The following is a 17098-nucleotide window of genomic DNA, read 5'->3' as shown; positions in this document are numbered from 1 at the left end:
TTATTAGGCTTTAACTAGCTGCTTTTGTCCATTTAACCTGAGTTGCTTAAGCTTTGCATTTGAGATGTTATATTTCTGAGCCCCTCTCCCCTCTAAAACCAACATCAAAATAATATAAAACTCTATTGCCTGGTCTCATCACTCAGAACTAGTACATCATAGTTTAATTTTTATAGGCTGTATTATTAATTCAACAGTTTCCATATGGCTGCTTGCCTGTTGAATACTTTCATTCAATCCTATGGAATATATTTTAAGTATTTAATGAATCCATCGAATTTTTAGATTCGAAATATAGTTAAATAAAGCTGCAGGGACACAAGGCCATGACAATTTTGTAAGGCGTCAATTGCACTTCCTAAAGCACACATTTAGTGCACGTTGACTGTGGGATCTGAGCAAGCTCTACTGTCTCTCTTGTAATCACACATAAATTCCATGGAGTCTTATTTTTTTTGAAGTTTGATTCTCAGGAAGATGAGAAGTTACTTCAAGCCACCGAGAAGTTTCAAGCTGAATGTGCCTTAAAGTTTCCAAATCGTCAGTGCCTTACAACAGTGATTGACATAAGTGGGAAAACCGTCTTTATTACTCGTTATCTCAAGCCTTTAAACCCCCCTCAGGAGCTCCTGAATGCCTACCCCAATAACCCACAGGCAACAGCAGTAAGTATTTCATAGCCAATCAGGGCTGGTGCTAAAAAGGTGTTAAAATTTCAATATATTGCCATTTTAATTACTATATTTCATAGTACTTAAGATAGCAACCATATCAAGATCATTAGAGATTAAAGTAATGATTAAACCTTTTTTAGTGCCATGAGGCTTACGTTCTTTAGAAAAGTCTGAAGGTACCAAAGAGGATAATAATCCTTAGTTCCTTCTTTCAGTGAACAATTACTGAGTGCTTATTGTGTCTCTGGCACTCTATCGGGTGCCGGAAAGTTAACATTTTGAAGATGCTCTACACCTTCACAACGTCTAACGTAAATGTGTTGTCATTATGTGTTCTCATAACTTTGCTAGGATTTGAACCTAGGCCTCTGACTTCAGAACTCATGCACTTTCTACTATACCAAGATAACTATTCAGCATTATACTTAATGCTATAAGCATCACTGAATTAAAATTAGGCAGAAGTTATTTCCAAGATTTAAGTACATATAGCATTTAGGCCATCACCACAAAGCACATCCCTTACTGGGCTATTAAATATACATGCACCATTCACTGGCTGCAAAGCACCACACCCATCACCACCTCACATGAACAGAAGCCGTATGGTTAAGCATGCTATTCTTAAGTGAATGCTGTAACCCATAACTGTCTTTGGAGAGTGGATAGTATAGGGACTAATTACTGCTAATAGGTCATTAATATAGAAATTTGAGAACAGGCTAATGATATATCTATTTGCAAATACAGATATATTAAAAAAACTGTGTTCCACATTTCATTTACTTTTTTATTAATTGATTTTTATTGAAAACCATAATAGAGACTTCTCTGTAGTACAGTAGATATACAGAAAACTTACCCCATTAGAGAACACTTAAGAGTGATGAATAAAATATTTTAAACATTTTTAAAATCATGGTGGAAATAGAAAGAGACCAGAAACAACAAGAGAGTAAGATTCCATAAGGGTGAGGGTTTGAAACAGTGTTGGCTCTGAGGTCGTATGGTAATTCCTGATGCCTACAGCTGGGTTTCAATGGGCCACAAGGCTGTTGGCGACAGGAGTGAACGCCTGGTGCCAGAGCAGCCTGGAAGGCTGAATTAGAGACTCGGCTACAGAGTAGGGAGTCTTGAAGGATAATATCATCAGTGGGTAAACTAGGAAATACCCACCCTACAGCAGGAATCCTGCCTGTCTCAGCCTTGACTCTGGATAGAAGGGAAAAAAAAGAAAAGTCTCTCCTGAGAATTCCTAATCAGTAAGCTGTATTTACTCACATTTGGGACTGGAATTTACACTACCTGTATGACCCCAAAAAAATTTCAACAGAAAATTCAATTGAAAGTCTTCCCTGTTGGCAATGCCTCCCAGATCCCTGTCAGAAGCAAACACAAATCCTGCTAGAAGAATGCCCTTTAAAGTCAGTCTTAAAAAAATTCCACAAAAAAAGGGGCTGGCCCTGTGGCCAAGTGGTGAAGCTCACGCACTCTGCTTCAGCGGCCCAGGGTTTCACTGGTTCGGATCCTGGGCACAGACATGGCACCGCTCATCAAGCCACGCTGAGGCAGCATCCCACGTAGCAGAACCAGAAGGACCTGCAACTAGAATATACAACTATGTACTGGGGGCTTTGGGGAGAAGAAGAAGAAGAAAAAGAAAAAGACTGGCAACCGATGTTAGCTCAGGTGCCAATCTTTAAAAAAAAAAAAAATTCCACAAAAACAGTTCCAAGCAACGTGAATATATAAAAGATCATCAGTGAAGAAGGTAAGAGTTAGCAGGAACAACACTTCAGAATCGGGTCTCAAAGATTCAGAATATAAAATAGATATGTTTACTAAGTTCAGAAATCTAGGGAATTGAAGGTATAACAAAAAGAACAGTAGACGATCAGAATCGACAGGAAGACTGTTAAAAGTTCCATATGGAACTTGTAGAAATAAAGGACTGAATAGTTAAAATTATAAATTAAACAGTTTAAACAAAACATTAAATACAGTTAAATACAGAACTAAGTCACAGACAGTTAAATACAGAGAAAACTAGTGAACTGGAATACACATGCAAAGAAATTACTTGGGATATAGTATAGCACAGAGATAGGAAAAAATGGAAGATTTAAAGGAATGGTTAAGAGACACAGAGGATGGAGGGAGGAGGACCAAATTGTGTATAAATGGAGAAAAGCAATATTCAAAGAAATAGAGCTGAGAATTTTGATGAAAGACAACAGTCTTTGATTATGAAGCCCAATGAATCCTAAGCAAGACGAATAAAAAGAAATTAAAATCTAAGCATATCATAGGGAACTATAAAGATAAAGATGATCTTAAAAGCAGTGAGAGACAAAACACAGATTATCTGCAGAACAATGATTAGACAATAGACTCTTTAGCTGCACAAATGAAGGCTAGAAAAGGGATAATATCTTCAAAAGGCAGAAAGAAAAGAGCTGTCAACTAGTAATTTCTATCCAGTGAAACTTTCTTTCACACAAACATTGGGAGAATTTACAACCAAAAGATCCTCACTTAAGGAATTTCTAATAAATACACTTCAAAGAGAAGAAAGACTCTCAAAAAAGAAAATCCTAGATGGAACACATAACACTAGCAAGGTACAGAAAACGGGAAATGTGTGAGTAAATCTGAACAAGCGTTGTCTTCATAGCAATAATAATGGCCATATGGGTGAAAAATCAGGACAGGACAAAATTCCTGGAAAAAAAAAATGCATATATGTCAGGACAGGATTGATGAGAGTACTTTAATGCCCTTGTATTTACCAAGTTGAGGGCAAAGATATTTATTAACTTTAAAGTTAAATATTCACATCGAAATTCCTACATTAACCACTTAAAAGAATTTTTAAAAGTGAACATAACTTCCATTCTAGTAGAAGAAAAAACAATGAAATGAGGTGAAGAGAGTGGAGAGTGAAAAAAAAGAAACAGAAAAAGTGTGAAAAATAAAAAGCACAGAATAAGGTAGTAGAAATAGTCTAAATATTTAGCAATAATCACAAGCAAAGCAAAGAGATTAAACTTTTCAGTTAAAAGACAAAGACTGTCAAACTAGATTTTTAAAAGTGGAACTTGACAAGCTAATTCTACTATTTATATGGCAGTGCCAAGGGCCAAAGATAGGCAAGGCAATCCTGAAGAATAAGAACTCGGTGGGAAGATGTGCCATCCCATACACCCAGACAAATTATGAGACCCTAGTAATTAAGGTAAAATGTGTTGACACACGAATAACAAAAAGAAAAATGGAAGAGAAGAAAAAGTCCAGAATAGATCCACTCAAGTAAACCCAATCTATGACAAAGCTGGCACTGGAGATCAGCAAAGAAAAAGATCAGCTAGCACATAAATGGTACTGGGACCACTGGTTTTTCATAGGGAAAAAATAAAAATAGATTCTAACTTCACACCATTCAACTGCAGATAGACTGAAGACTTAAATATGAAAGGCATTTTTATCTTTATGACCTGAGATAGGAAGAATTTCTTAAACAAGATAGAAAAAAAGCACAGGCTATAAAGATAAAGGACGATAAATGTCACCACAGTAAAACTGAGAACTTGGTTTTATCGAAAGACATCACAAAGGAAACGAAAAGACAAGCTACAAATCAGGAGAGGATGTTTACAACATATATAATAGACAAAGGAATAGTAACTAGAATATATTAAAAACACCTATAAATCAACAAGAAACTGCGTGAAATACTTAAAATAGAAATTCACAGAAGTGAAAACATGAAAGGCCAATAAGTATACAAAAAGATGTTCAACCTCATTAAAAATTACACAAATAGGAGTTATAACTACAATGATGCCCAATCTTGGTTTCTAAATACTGTTACCTTCTAAAAGGAACTAGGGCTTCTTGGAGAAATGGCTGCTTTCAAGACTGGGCTATACAAAATGATCCTTGTTATACCAGAAAGTAAGGAAGTGCAAAAAAAGAAAAAAAAAAACCTGTTGTTATACCGTAAAGTAAGGAAGTGCAAAAAAAGAAAAAAAAAACAAACTGTTCTTATACCGGAAAGTAAGGAAGCGCAAAAAAAAAAAAAAAAAAAACTGATGAGGACATTTCAAAGAGACTCAGAGCCAGTTTCTTCATCTGTAAAAGATGGACATAACAATGACCTTCCTTCTCGGATGTTTGGAGATGAGTAAATGAGATAATATTAACACAACATTCAGTTAGCACTTGGTGAGCATCAGTTTCATTTTGTACATATAAATGTTTGTGATATATGAAACTTTCTTGCAAGAAATGAGGTAGAGGATCCAGCTCTCTATTTTATTGAAAATTATTTTTTAAGCTAATTTTGTTTAAACAGGAACTGGTGGCTCGATATGTTTCATTGATTCCTTTCTTGCCTGACACTGTTTCATTTGCTGGCATCTGTGACCTATGGAGCACATCTGATGTAAGTGGTTCTCTCTCACAGATTTACTAGTTGGAGCTGACTTCATTGAATATTAGCTAAATGGCTTGCATCATTTTAAACTGCAACATTCATTAGTTGTTATAAAAATCGACTTGGCCATCTGTTTAGCAAGAGCTAAATTCTGAAGTATTTTTTTTTCTGGTTCAATCTGCCCAAAGTTGAGAATTTTAAAAAAGTATATTTGCACAAAGAATTTTTAAAAAAAACTTCAGATGTCTTAATGCTGATTTACCTTCCTAGTATTAACAGTACCCTACTTTTGTTCATAAAAACTCAAAATTACATTCTATATTACATTTGGAAATTGTATATTCCTTAATTTGTGAACTTCTTAAGGCATGCCATGTCATCATTCATTATGTATTTCTTGGTCACTTATCACATATCAGACACTGTACTAAGTTCTAGTTATGAGTCAAATAAACATGGCCTCTGCCCTCACAGAAGTTACAATCTATGTATGTTACCTAAACTTCCAAATGGATCTTTGGTAGTATGAAACAAACATATACTATCATTGGTATTCATTCTGTTTCTGGATCTCGTGGTTGTACTGTGTTTGCATAAAACTGAACTATGTTATACAACTCCCTTTGAAGGACAGCTCTAAACTGAAGAACACTTTAAATTTTTCATTCCCCAATGAAACAGTAAAATGCCTCTAATGGTGACAATTTTAGAGATAAAATTTCCACAACCTGGAGACATCTATAAGAATATATACAAAGAACAGAATAGTTCATGTGCTCTAGAGCCAGACTGGCTTTACCACTTCCTAGGTATTAAATGGGAAGATCAGAGTCCCTCCCTCAAAGGTTTGTTCTAGGATTAAATGACTTAATGCATACCATGTGCTTAAAACAGTGTGGGTGGGGAGGGATGTGAATAGACAGAGCCCAGAGGATTTTTAGGGTAGTAAAAATACTGTATGATACTATAATGATGGATACATGTCACTATACATTTGTCGAAACTCATAGAATGTACACCACCAAGAGTGAACCCTAATGTAATGATTATGATGTGTCAGTGTAGGTTTATCAGTTGTAACAAATGTACCAGATGTTGATAATGGGGGAGGCTGTAAATGTGTGGGGGCAGAGAGTAATATGGGAAATCCTTGTACCTTCTTCCCAACTTTGCTTTGAACCTAAAACTACTCTAAAAACTAGTGTTTTTTTAAAAAGTGTTTAGCACATAGTGAGCTATCAAATATAAATTCAAAAGGAAAAGTAAAACTTTGAAATCTCTCTCCCCTACCCCAATTGTAGTGTTAATTGATTCTAGAAATCCATGTCATAAGAGAAAACACCATTTTCACTAAAAGTGATCTTTTTAATGAATTATCAACACAGTATCAAAATTTGGGAAAATATTTTTAAAAAACATCTTATGGGGGTCAGCCCCATAGCCTAATAGGTAAGTTTGGTGCACTCTGTTTTGGCAGCCCAGGTTCAGCTCCCAGGAGTGGACCTACACCACTTGTCAGTGGCCATGCTGTGGCGGCAACCCACATACAAAATAGAGGAAGATTGGCACAGATGTTAGCTCAGGGTGACTCTTCCTCAACACAAAAAATAAAAATAAAAAAATAAATGTTAAAATACATCTTATACTTTAAGGGACTAATTTTAACAATGACTTTTTAAAATTCTGTATAGTCAATCCAGAATGAAGAGTCAATCAAAGCAACATGATTTTTTTTTCTTTTTCTCAGCAATTTCTTGATCTCCTGGCAGGAGATGAAGAAGAGCATGCAGTATTACTATGTAATTATTTTCTCTCCCTGGGTAAAAAGGCCTGGCTCATGATGGGCAATGCTATTCCTGAGGTAAGACCACGTAGGCCCACTCTAACGGAGCAGTGTACCTGTCTAAAATGGTTGTGTTATGTTCCAGATCATGGACAGGACTTATTTTCCTAACGATCCTTCGAGTAGCTAGGAAAGTGGCCCAGAGATTCCACAATAGGCAGAGAGAACCAGTAATAAGACATGAAATGGTTTTCTGTGGTACTCAGACCCTATGCAATGCTTCAAAACCCAGACCCCCACCGAGCTGTGTCCTTTCAGTATGAGCCCCTCCTACCCATGTTACCAAGAACTCTGATTCCCTTTAGTGATCTAGTGTTGTTCATGCTCAGGAGTGACAGGGATCCAAAAAAGTGTGGCAAGGTTAGGGATCTCCTCTCACGCCAGCTGCTGCTAAGGGCCTTTGCTACTAACCCAGCAGGCACAGGGGAATAAGGCAAATAACCACAGCAGCAAAGAAAAGAATGTTGGCAGCGATATTTTGATATTATCACTGTTATTTTTATTAGACTGGAGACTTAGAGACAATTAGAACCTGCTTCCCCAGCCCACCACAAATATCCTCCAAATAAATTTTGGGCACATTGGGTAATTTGGAGTACAAGTTTAGAAAATTCACTTAGATTAAAGCAGCTTATCCAAAGAATGTTTCAAAAAGAGGACACAAGGCTCTAGGAATCCTCAGGAATTCAATAGCATGGGGTGCTGCTAGGCAGGTAATATCATATCTGAATCCTAATTCATTCTCCATCACTGTCTTCCAGACAGCCTGGTACAAGGAAAAGAACACTGGGCTAGGAAGTCACAAGGCCTGGGTTCAAGGCTCTGCCCACTCCTCATGAGCTGTGTGACTCTAAGCAAGTCACTTCACAACTCTGAGCTTTATAATGGAACTGAGATAATAATTTTTGCCCTGCCTTCCCCAGAAGGCTATTGTGACCATCAAATGCAATCATACATGAGCAATAAATGAATAAATGCTCATTGTAAAAAAAGAATCCAATAATACATAAGTATTCCAAGTAAAAAGTCATGTGCCTCTTCAGGTTCCAACCCCCAATCCCACCTCCTCCTCAGGTGTATTCACTGGTAACAATTTGGTATGTATCCTTTCAAATCATCTTCTACGTATTTACATAGTTATAAATGCATATCACATGTTACTGTATTAGAAATGGAAGTAGTATTCAGCCATAATCAGCCTTCTAAATACTTAAACGGTAATCTTACTGACTATAAAAAGAAAATGCAGTGACTACTTATTTCCATTAATAATAGTTCTTCAGCCAATCTTAACATATATTGGTTGAGTAACATGATTACTATCCCTATTTGGTCACTACACTGCACTAGTAGCAGATGCAAGAATTTTGCAAAAACAAACATTTGATTTTGTATCTTAAATGCAGCACAACCCAGAACTTCAAACTAATTTTCACCATTAGCCATGGATTTTACAAATTAGGGGACCAACTAAAATAATGAATTATCTGTGCAAATTACACTTGATCTTAACTGCATAATTAGTTGGAAACTGTTTTAATGGCTATTTTCCTTTAGGGTCCAACTGCCTATGTGCTAACTCGGGAGCAAAGTCACTATTTAATATGGAATCCCTGCAGTGGACATTTTTATGGACAATTTGATACATTCTGTCCCTTAAAAAGTGTGGGCTGTTTAATAGGCCCTGATAATGTAAGTATTACCATCTCCTCTTAAATATGGTTGGTTGAGTGTTGCTTTGTTTAAAATTTACCTAGTGATTTAAATAATATTTTATGTATCAAAAAAAATTTATATAAACATATACAATTAAAAAGAAATGTAGTGTTAAGCACAGTGGCAGTACTGTCCTAAATAAAACACTTCATTGAATTAGTCACCTGACCTGTGGAGAAGCAGAATGAGGTTAAAGAAAGAATACAGGATTTAGATTCAGAGAACCTGAGTTCTCTTAAAACAATTTCTTGATTTGGATTCCAAGTATTGAGGCCTCCTACCTCACTGGCTGCCACTTCTCTGTATCCTTTGCTGTTTTTTCCTTATTTCTCTGAATTTGAAAAATCAGAGATCTTCAAAGTTCAAGTTCATCAAACCTCTTTTCTATTTATACTTCATCTCTAAGAACATATATATGCTGATCCCCAAATTTACATCTCCAGCTCACCTAGCTCCTAGAACTTCAGACTCAAATATCCAACAACCTCCTCAACATCTTCTTATAGATGTCAGATAGACATCTCAAATTTAACATGCCCAATTCGAACTCCTGATTTCCTTTTGCAGTCTTTCAAATCTCAATAAATGGCAACTCCCTCAGTCCAGTTACTTAGGTCGAAATCTTTGGAGTCCTCTTTGATTCCTTTCTCTCTTTCTCCCACATCCAATCCATCAGCAAATCCCAATGGCTCTACCTTCACAGTATATGCAGAATCCAACCACAGCCCCCCACTTTCACTGCTACCATTTTGGTCCACACTACTGTCGCTGTCACCTGGATTTTTCAAAATAGCCTCCTAACTGGAGACTTCTCTACTTGCCCCTACTCCCTTCTGTCTAGTCTCAAAACAGCAAAGAATATTCCTGTTAAAATGGAATGCAAATTATGTCACTCCTCTGCTTAAAATACTCTAATGGCTTCCTAGCTCACTCTAGAGTCATAGCCTGAATCTTTGATGGTCCACAAGGCCTTCTATAACATGACAGCACCCTGCCCCCCTATCCTCCAGAGATCTCCTCTCTTACTTGCTCACTCCTCTAAAGCCACTAGGTCTTCCTTGCTGTTCCTCAAACACATCAAGCACACTTTGCATTTGCTGTTTCCTCTGCATAGATGACTCCTCCCCTTACTGGATATCTTCACAGATTTCTCCCTCACTTCTTGCATTTCTGATCAAATGTCATCATTCCAGTGAGCACTTCCCTGCCCACACTGAAATTTCATCTCTTCCCACAGAGTTTTCTCCACAGCTCTTGTATTGTTAGCTACTGCCACAATAAAGATAGTAAAAACTCATCCCCAAACTAAATGGCTTCAAACATCTGTTCTCATGGTTCTGTAGGTCAGCTGGGAAGGCTCTGCTGATCTAGGCTGAGAAAGCTCTGCTTCATGTGTGTTTATTCTAGGACTCAGGGCAATGACAATGACAGAGGCACAAGAGGGCAGCCAGGAACACACAAAGCCTCTTAAGCTTAGAATCAGAAGTCACACACTGACACTTCTGTCCCATTCTACTGACCAAAAGTCAAGGAGCAGGGAAATACACGTCTGCCCTTTTTCTCAGAGGAAGTGCAAAGTAACATAGCAAAGGATTTGGGTATGGGAAGGGTTAAAGAATAGGAACCAATGATACAATCTACTGCCTCACATAGCATTATCTGATACCCCATGTATTTACTTATTTGTTTGTGCTATCTCACTAGCTACTGCATGAGGGTTGGGACTCTGTTCATTCACTACTTTACCCCCAGTGACTAGAACTGAGCCTGAAGATAGCAGGTACTTGATAAATACGTTGAATGGACAAATTTGCCACTCATTCACACGGTCATTCAGTATACCTACTATATGACAGGAGCTATGCTAGATGCTAAAGATACAATGGTGAATAAGACACATGGCGAATGTTCTTAAGGCAACAATCTATTGAAGGGACAGGTGAATAGACAGGTAATTATAAAAAATGATAGATACTAATAATAGTAATAAAATAGCTAACAATTATTAAGCACTTACTATGTACCAGGCATTGTTCTAAGAGGTACAGATGAATTAACAATTTAATCTGCTCAGCAACCTGATGAGGTGGATACTATTATCTACTCTATAGAGGAGGAAACTGAGGCGCACAGAAGTTAAATAAATCGTCCAAGGTCACAGTTAGTAAATGTTGGAGCCAGAATTCAAATGCAAGTGGTCTGCTTCCAGATCCAACATGCTACACTGCCTCAACAAGACAGGTGCTATCTCAGACATTACAGAGTGCTGTGGAAGCAAAGGTGGACACCTAACACAATTGGAGGCTTGGAAGAGCAGAGTTAGAAAAGGCTAGCCTGAGAAAGGAGTGGCCTTGTCTGGTTTCTCCTAAAAGATTTTGACTCTCTTATCATCAGGAACTGTCTTATTTCATCAACCTACAATTAATAGTACAGTGCACCTCAACTTCAGATTTAAAAGGGGTGAAAAAATGGCCAATGACAAGTATATGATGTCACTGATTATAAAATGCATACTGGCTTTACAAATCGAAATATGACAAAAAATGTGCATCCTGCATGTCCTCTTGCTGTCTCTGCTTACTCTTTCTATACATACAGGCACACACACACACAGACACATGTATATATCTGCTTACCATATATGCTAATGTAGTCCTGTCTTTTTAGATTTGGTTTAATATTCAACGACATGATTCCCCACTGAGGATAAATTTTGACATCACCAAGCCCAAGCTATGGAAATCTTTCTTCTCAAGAAGCCTTCCATATCCTGGCCTTTCCAGTGTCCAGGTATAATTCTCTTACTAACAATTAAGCATAAACAAAGAAAGTGAGGAATCTGAAATCATCATACTGGGTAGGCAGATATTTTTTGATGCTTAATTCTACTTCTAGATATTTAGTCTAGAATAATATGTTTTTCAAGCTTAGTTAAGCCCAACTCACAATAAGAAATTACCGTGATATCATGAACCAGTGTACACATATGTGAAAGAAAAGTTTTGATATAAGGAGTCCCATAACATAAAAAGTACCACAAAATATAATCCATTTAATTTTTTAAATAGTGGTCTCGATTCACTAAGTTAATTTCATTACTGCTGTTAAAACATGAAATCAAACTGCAGGGCATGATCCACTAGGGGCCCATGAAATTAATTTAGAGGGGCCTGCCCAGTAGTAGGTTGTAAGTAGTAAGCATGAGAATTGTTTATTAAAACTTCTGTTTGATTAGCTTAGTTGATTAGTTTAATTTGATTTTGTTTGTGTATAGTGGGTGTGCAATATAAAATGTACTTTTTACCGTGATCCAAACCTTTCCCAAAAAAGATCTAAAAAACACCCCATAGAAATTCTCCCATGTGTACAAAGTGACATATACAAGACTTTTCATAGGAACACTGTTTCCAATAGCCTAAGAATTGGAAAGACATAAGGGATAAATTCTGTTATATAACAGAATATTTCATAGTAGTTACACAAGTGAATCAACATTAATGAATCTTAGTAAGCACTCTAGAAACATGTGTTTGCTATTATCTCTAAATACAATGTTACAGAAGAAAAAGCAAGTTGTATATTCACAGTATAAAACTATTACATAAAGTTTAGAGGGGCCAGCCCCATGGCCGAGTGGTTAAGTTCGCGCGCTCCACTTCAGCAGCCCAAGCTTTCGCCAGTTCGGATCCTGGGCGCGGATGTGGCACTGCTCATCAAGCCATGCTGAGGCAGCATCCCACATGCCACAACTAGAAGGAACCACAACTAAAAATACACAACTATGTACCAGGGGGCTTTGGGGGAGGAAAAGGAAAAAAATAAAATCTTTAAAGTTTAGAAAACACACAAAACAATATAATATAGTTTAGGGGTACATGTATCTGTAATAAAATCATAAACACATTTTATTAATTTGCCTATCTCCACTGACTGTAATGTAAACTCCATGAGGGCAGGGATTTGTATTTATGACTATATCCCCATCACCTGTAAAAGTGCCTGGCACACAGTAGGTATTCAACATATGTTGAATCAAAGAATGCTGAAAAACAAATTCAGGTCATGGTTATTTCTGTGACGAGAGAGAAGGGAAATGAAATTGAGAAAGAACTACACAGCCCTATAATTTTTTCTGTGATACTTCACTTAAGGTGGATCACAGGTACACTAGTATCCATTATATTATCCTCTATAACTGAATGAATCTGAGATTTCATAATTTTTTTAAAAAAGATTTAGAACAGTATGTATAGCTATTCAAATTAAGTGTGATTTCTAGGATTTCTTAACTATTTTCTCTTTTATAGCCAGAAGAGCTAATCTACCAGCGCACAGACAAAGCGGCTGCAGCTGAGCTACAAGACAGGTCACATGACACCCTAAATCCCCAAGTCATCTGTCACTAGCAGTGCAACACCAAACTACATGACTCTCAGCCCAGATCAATGTGAAATAATTTGGGCAATTAAACTTTAATTCACGTTTATAGATACCAAGTACAGATGAGATGTGATCACTAAATCCCATGGCTCAGAAGGAGGCTTTAGCATCAGCATGGTGTGGTTCTAACAGAAGTGAACTCCGGCAATGATAGGTAGTTCTCCAAAAACTCTATGTCGGGTTAGAGCTCAACATCTGTGATGGGTCTTGTTCAGACACATCATAATCCTCAGCTTAAATACGCCTCTTTTGTCCAATTAGCGGCTTACTGAACTTCAGCTCGTTTATAAACCTATAGGAGAAGGCTGGTAAGAGCCTATTTTAGTCCCTATAATCCTTATAACTCTGTAAAACAGAATTTATTCTTCCGGTTTCACAAATGTGGAAACTGAGGCTCAGCAAGATCCACACACTTGTAAAGTGTTAGAGGGGGCTTCCGAGCCCAGCCAGATCTTTCTGATTTCAAAGCCTGCGTGCCCTTTACTGTATCAAGCTGTGTGAAGAACAGCATGTCAAATTACACCAGAATAAATGTGACCTTTTTTTAAGGTATTATTACTCGAAAACATCAATTTACTCAATTTCAATTTTCAAATAAAGCCTTGAGATCTCCACCTAGAACAACTGATTCCCCCAAAATTCCCTTTTGTTTCTTCTAATAGTTTCAGGATACTATTAGATTCATGTCATTTATTTCTCCAACATTGAGGAAGTGCAAGGGAATTCATCCATACTTTCTCACTCAGACCACCTTGAAACCCAAAACAAATGTAAGTGTTATATGCCAAAAGAGAAGCAGATCCTACAGCTATTGAGCAATGGGAAGCTGGCTGGGTCCCTAAATCCGTTTGGTTAAGGATGCACAAGAAGCTTCATTTAGAATGAGCAAGATGTCAAGTCAAATCCCAACTCCCCTGCCATTGTCAAATCACTTATCCTACCTCAAACTGTCCCCTCATAAATAAAATCAAAATATCCCCTACCTCACAGGGTTACTGTTAGGATTAAATAAAAATGTACAGCACTTAGCACAATACCTGGCAAATAAAGGCTCAAGAGATGGTAGCTATTTTCCCTTATTCTGTGTTTAAGCTTCACATCCTATGGATCCAATCCCTATCATATTAACTATGAAGCAGGATATCAAAAGTTAAGTTGCAATGATGATGGATACTTTAAAGGCAGTTTGAAGGCAATTTAAAAAAACAATCTTCATGAATAGAAGTCACAGGGGAAAGAATCAATGTTCGGTATTAATTGCCCTACAAACATCTGAAGCTTTCAACATAAACCCACCCCTTACGCCTGGGTCTAGTTTATCTGCCTGTCTATACGTTACCAATGAACAAAGTGATAAAACATTTCATGACATTAAAAAAGTCTTTTGCCAAATGTATTGAATTTGACTATCCCTCAGTTATTCAGTGCTTCCTTAAAATTTTGAGTTACATTTCAAGTATTTTATGGCCCTTAGGATATCATTTCTGCTTACTATTGCCCACACCAACCATATGCAATTCTCAAGGGCAAGGATCACTTGTATTAATTTTTGAATCCTCAGAGATTAGCTCATATTGGGTACTAACTATGCCTAGTGAATGACAAGTCCACCAACAAAAATGTGGTTATGTAAGCACCTGAATCCCCACTGTATACAAACTGTATTTTTGTTTACAAGGGAAAAGTCAAATCAGCAAAAAATGGAGTTTATTTTTTATGAATAGGATTGAAAAAATACTAAAAGAAAAAATCATGGACTGGAGGCCACGCCATCTGACTCGGTGGAATAGGTACTGTACCTCCACACTACGCCACTTCTTGCCTCTGTTAGAAAGAAGTCAAGGAGAAGACGTAGAAGATGACCACAGAGCAGAACTGCTGAAACAGCTGGGAGACTACAGGGTAAGTACAAATGGCTCTAAATTGAGCTTGTGAATTTTGTTTCAAAATGGAAATTGCTCAGTAATGGGTTTTTGGAATCAAAATACCTACGTTCTCCCCGAAGTACACAGATGAAGTAGCATAGACTAAAAATGTGATTAAAAGTTCAAATCTCAGTCATTAAGCTATCGTTAAATAGCAAAATGCCTCTAGAAAATGAAAATATTTTTTATAAGAGGATCCTATGGAAAATACTTTTATGAAATACATTGCAAGTATTAAATGAAAACATCTGGCTAAATCCTTTTACACTCAACTGTGCATAAAGGTCAAAGCAACCACTCTCAGATTTTTTAAAAGGATACAATTTTATACTAATTGCTTTTCATTGCTAAGAAAAATTCTCATTAATATATGACGTATCTTCTCTACTGCCTGTGGGTAGTGCTGTGCATTGACATCCTACAGCTGAATAATAAAACCTAGAAAGCAGTCTCAAACTAAGACAGTAAGCCTTGTTGGCTAAACAGTGTAAAGATTCACTGAATAAAATTTATCCTTTAATTAATCCCGGTTTTCAGCCAGGATGTTTTCAATTCAAGTAACATAAAACTTAGTTCAAACAGGCCTGAGCAATAAAAAGAATTTATTGGCTTACGTAGCTATCAGAGCTGTACTACTTTTCTGCAAATCTTCCCACTCTGCCCTCCTCCAATGGCATCCAGTGGATGTGATGGCATCATCCTCAGGCTGACTTTCTAGCAGGAACAAATGGCTGGAACAGATCCAGGCAGGGCTCACATGTGCACACATATTGTCCAAAGCAGGAGAGAGCATCCGTGCGCCATTATTCCTAAAGTTTCCTGAGACTCACTTTAATCACACAACCATCCCTGTAGATCAATCACTGTGGCCAGCAGGATAGAATGCATTGATTAGCTTAATCTAGGTCCCTGGAATTACATGGGTTACAAGGCAAACTAGGGACTATCAGGAAGAGCTTGGAAGAAAACATTGGAGGGTGGCTGGGTGACTAGCAGGTGGTTTACACATGAAGTCAATATGCTGGCAACTAAAACAAAAAAGACATTTAGCTCCTCTCCATTTTCTGTATTGCTAAAATATAGCTTAATAGAAAAACAGAAATAAATGACTGAGATCCAGAAGGAAAACTTATTAAGAATATTGAGTTGTGTACATTTACAATGAGAAAAAATATATAGTGACATCTTCAAGCTTCACTAATGACTACAAATCATGGTTCTTTCTTTTCCTTCAGTTCTCTGGATTTCCCCTTCACATGCCCTATTCTGAACTGAAGCCTTTAATTGAAGCTGTGTATAGCACTGGAGTACATAATATTGATGTTCCTAACGTTGAATTTGCTTTAGCTGTATATATCCACCCATATCCCAAAAATGTTCTGTCTGTTTGGATCTATGTTGCCTCCCTTATACGCAATAGGTAGCTCTTTCATTGTATACTCTTTATATCGTGTAAAAACTATAAGTAGGATATGAGAATATTTTTAAGTGATATTCATCACGTCAGAAAGAAAATATTGGCAAATAATGGAATAAAATTATCATTATTTTCAAACCGTGAAAAGTAAGTGTTTTTATTAGTAGTCTGCCTTGTCTTTGCTACTTTGACCCTTAATTCAGCTGACACTAGCCACAGTTCCCACTTACACTATGAGCTTCGTACCTTGATGCTTTTCTACTTGCTCACCTTCTACTTGGAAGGCCTTTCTTCGTTGCCGGTCCAGCAGAACCACAATCATACTTTCAAGACCCAATAAAACAACACAACTCTTCTGAGGGAAGGAGAAAGAACTTCGTAATATAAAATTTTTATTTTTAACGTTGAATACCTCGTAATACCTTATCCTACAGAAATACTGAACAAGCATGCACATGTACATACATGCATACATATACACACACACACCCACTGAAGCAATCAAGTATTTTAGAAAAAAAGGAATATATTTAAATATTCATCAAAAGGGAAGTAGTTTAAAAAATTAAGACATTGTTATGGACTGAATGTTTGTGTCCCCTAAAAATTCCTATCTTGAAACCCTAATCCCCTACGTAATGGTAGGGA

General features: G+C 37.0%; 1 protein-coding gene across 18 annotated transcripts in view; it reads left to right on the top strand.

Annotated features, from left to right (window-relative positions):
• The window catches only part of CC2D2A (coiled-coil and C2 domain containing 2A), a 124296-nt gene that overhangs the window by 99418 nt on the left and 7780 nt on the right, over positions 1 to 17098 (top strand). For 15 of the 18 annotated variants that reach the window (XM_070506201.1, XM_070506210.1, XM_070506208.1 and 12 more), the window contains 8 exons: positions 462 to 665; positions 5029 to 5118; positions 6857 to 6970; positions 8510 to 8644; positions 11336 to 11458; positions 12976 to 13034; positions 14833 to 15010; positions 16269 to 16590. In XM_070506201.1, the coding sequence (XP_070362302.1) occupies positions 462 to 665; positions 5029 to 5118; positions 6857 to 6970; positions 8510 to 8644; positions 11336 to 11458; positions 12976 to 13034; positions 14833 to 15010; positions 16269 to 16457 (1092 nt within the window). In that variant the 3' untranslated portion in view covers positions 16458 to 16590. Of the gene's footprint in view, positions 1 to 461; positions 666 to 5028; positions 5119 to 6856; positions 6971 to 8509; positions 8645 to 11335; positions 11459 to 12975; positions 13263 to 14832; positions 15011 to 16268; positions 16591 to 17098 lie in introns of those variants that run through there. The other 3 variants (XM_044767808.2, XM_070506204.1, XR_011502312.1) reach the window with 2 other exon arrangements.

This window comes from Equus asinus, chromosome 3, assembly GCF_041296235.1.
Source record: "Equus asinus isolate D_3611 breed Donkey chromosome 3, EquAss-T2T_v2, whole genome shotgun sequence".
NCBI classification, from domain to species: Eukaryota; Metazoa; Chordata; class Mammalia; order Perissodactyla; family Equidae; genus Equus; species Equus asinus.
Note: the sequence above shows the minus strand (reverse complement) of the source record. Positions and strands in the feature narration are given on the sequence as shown.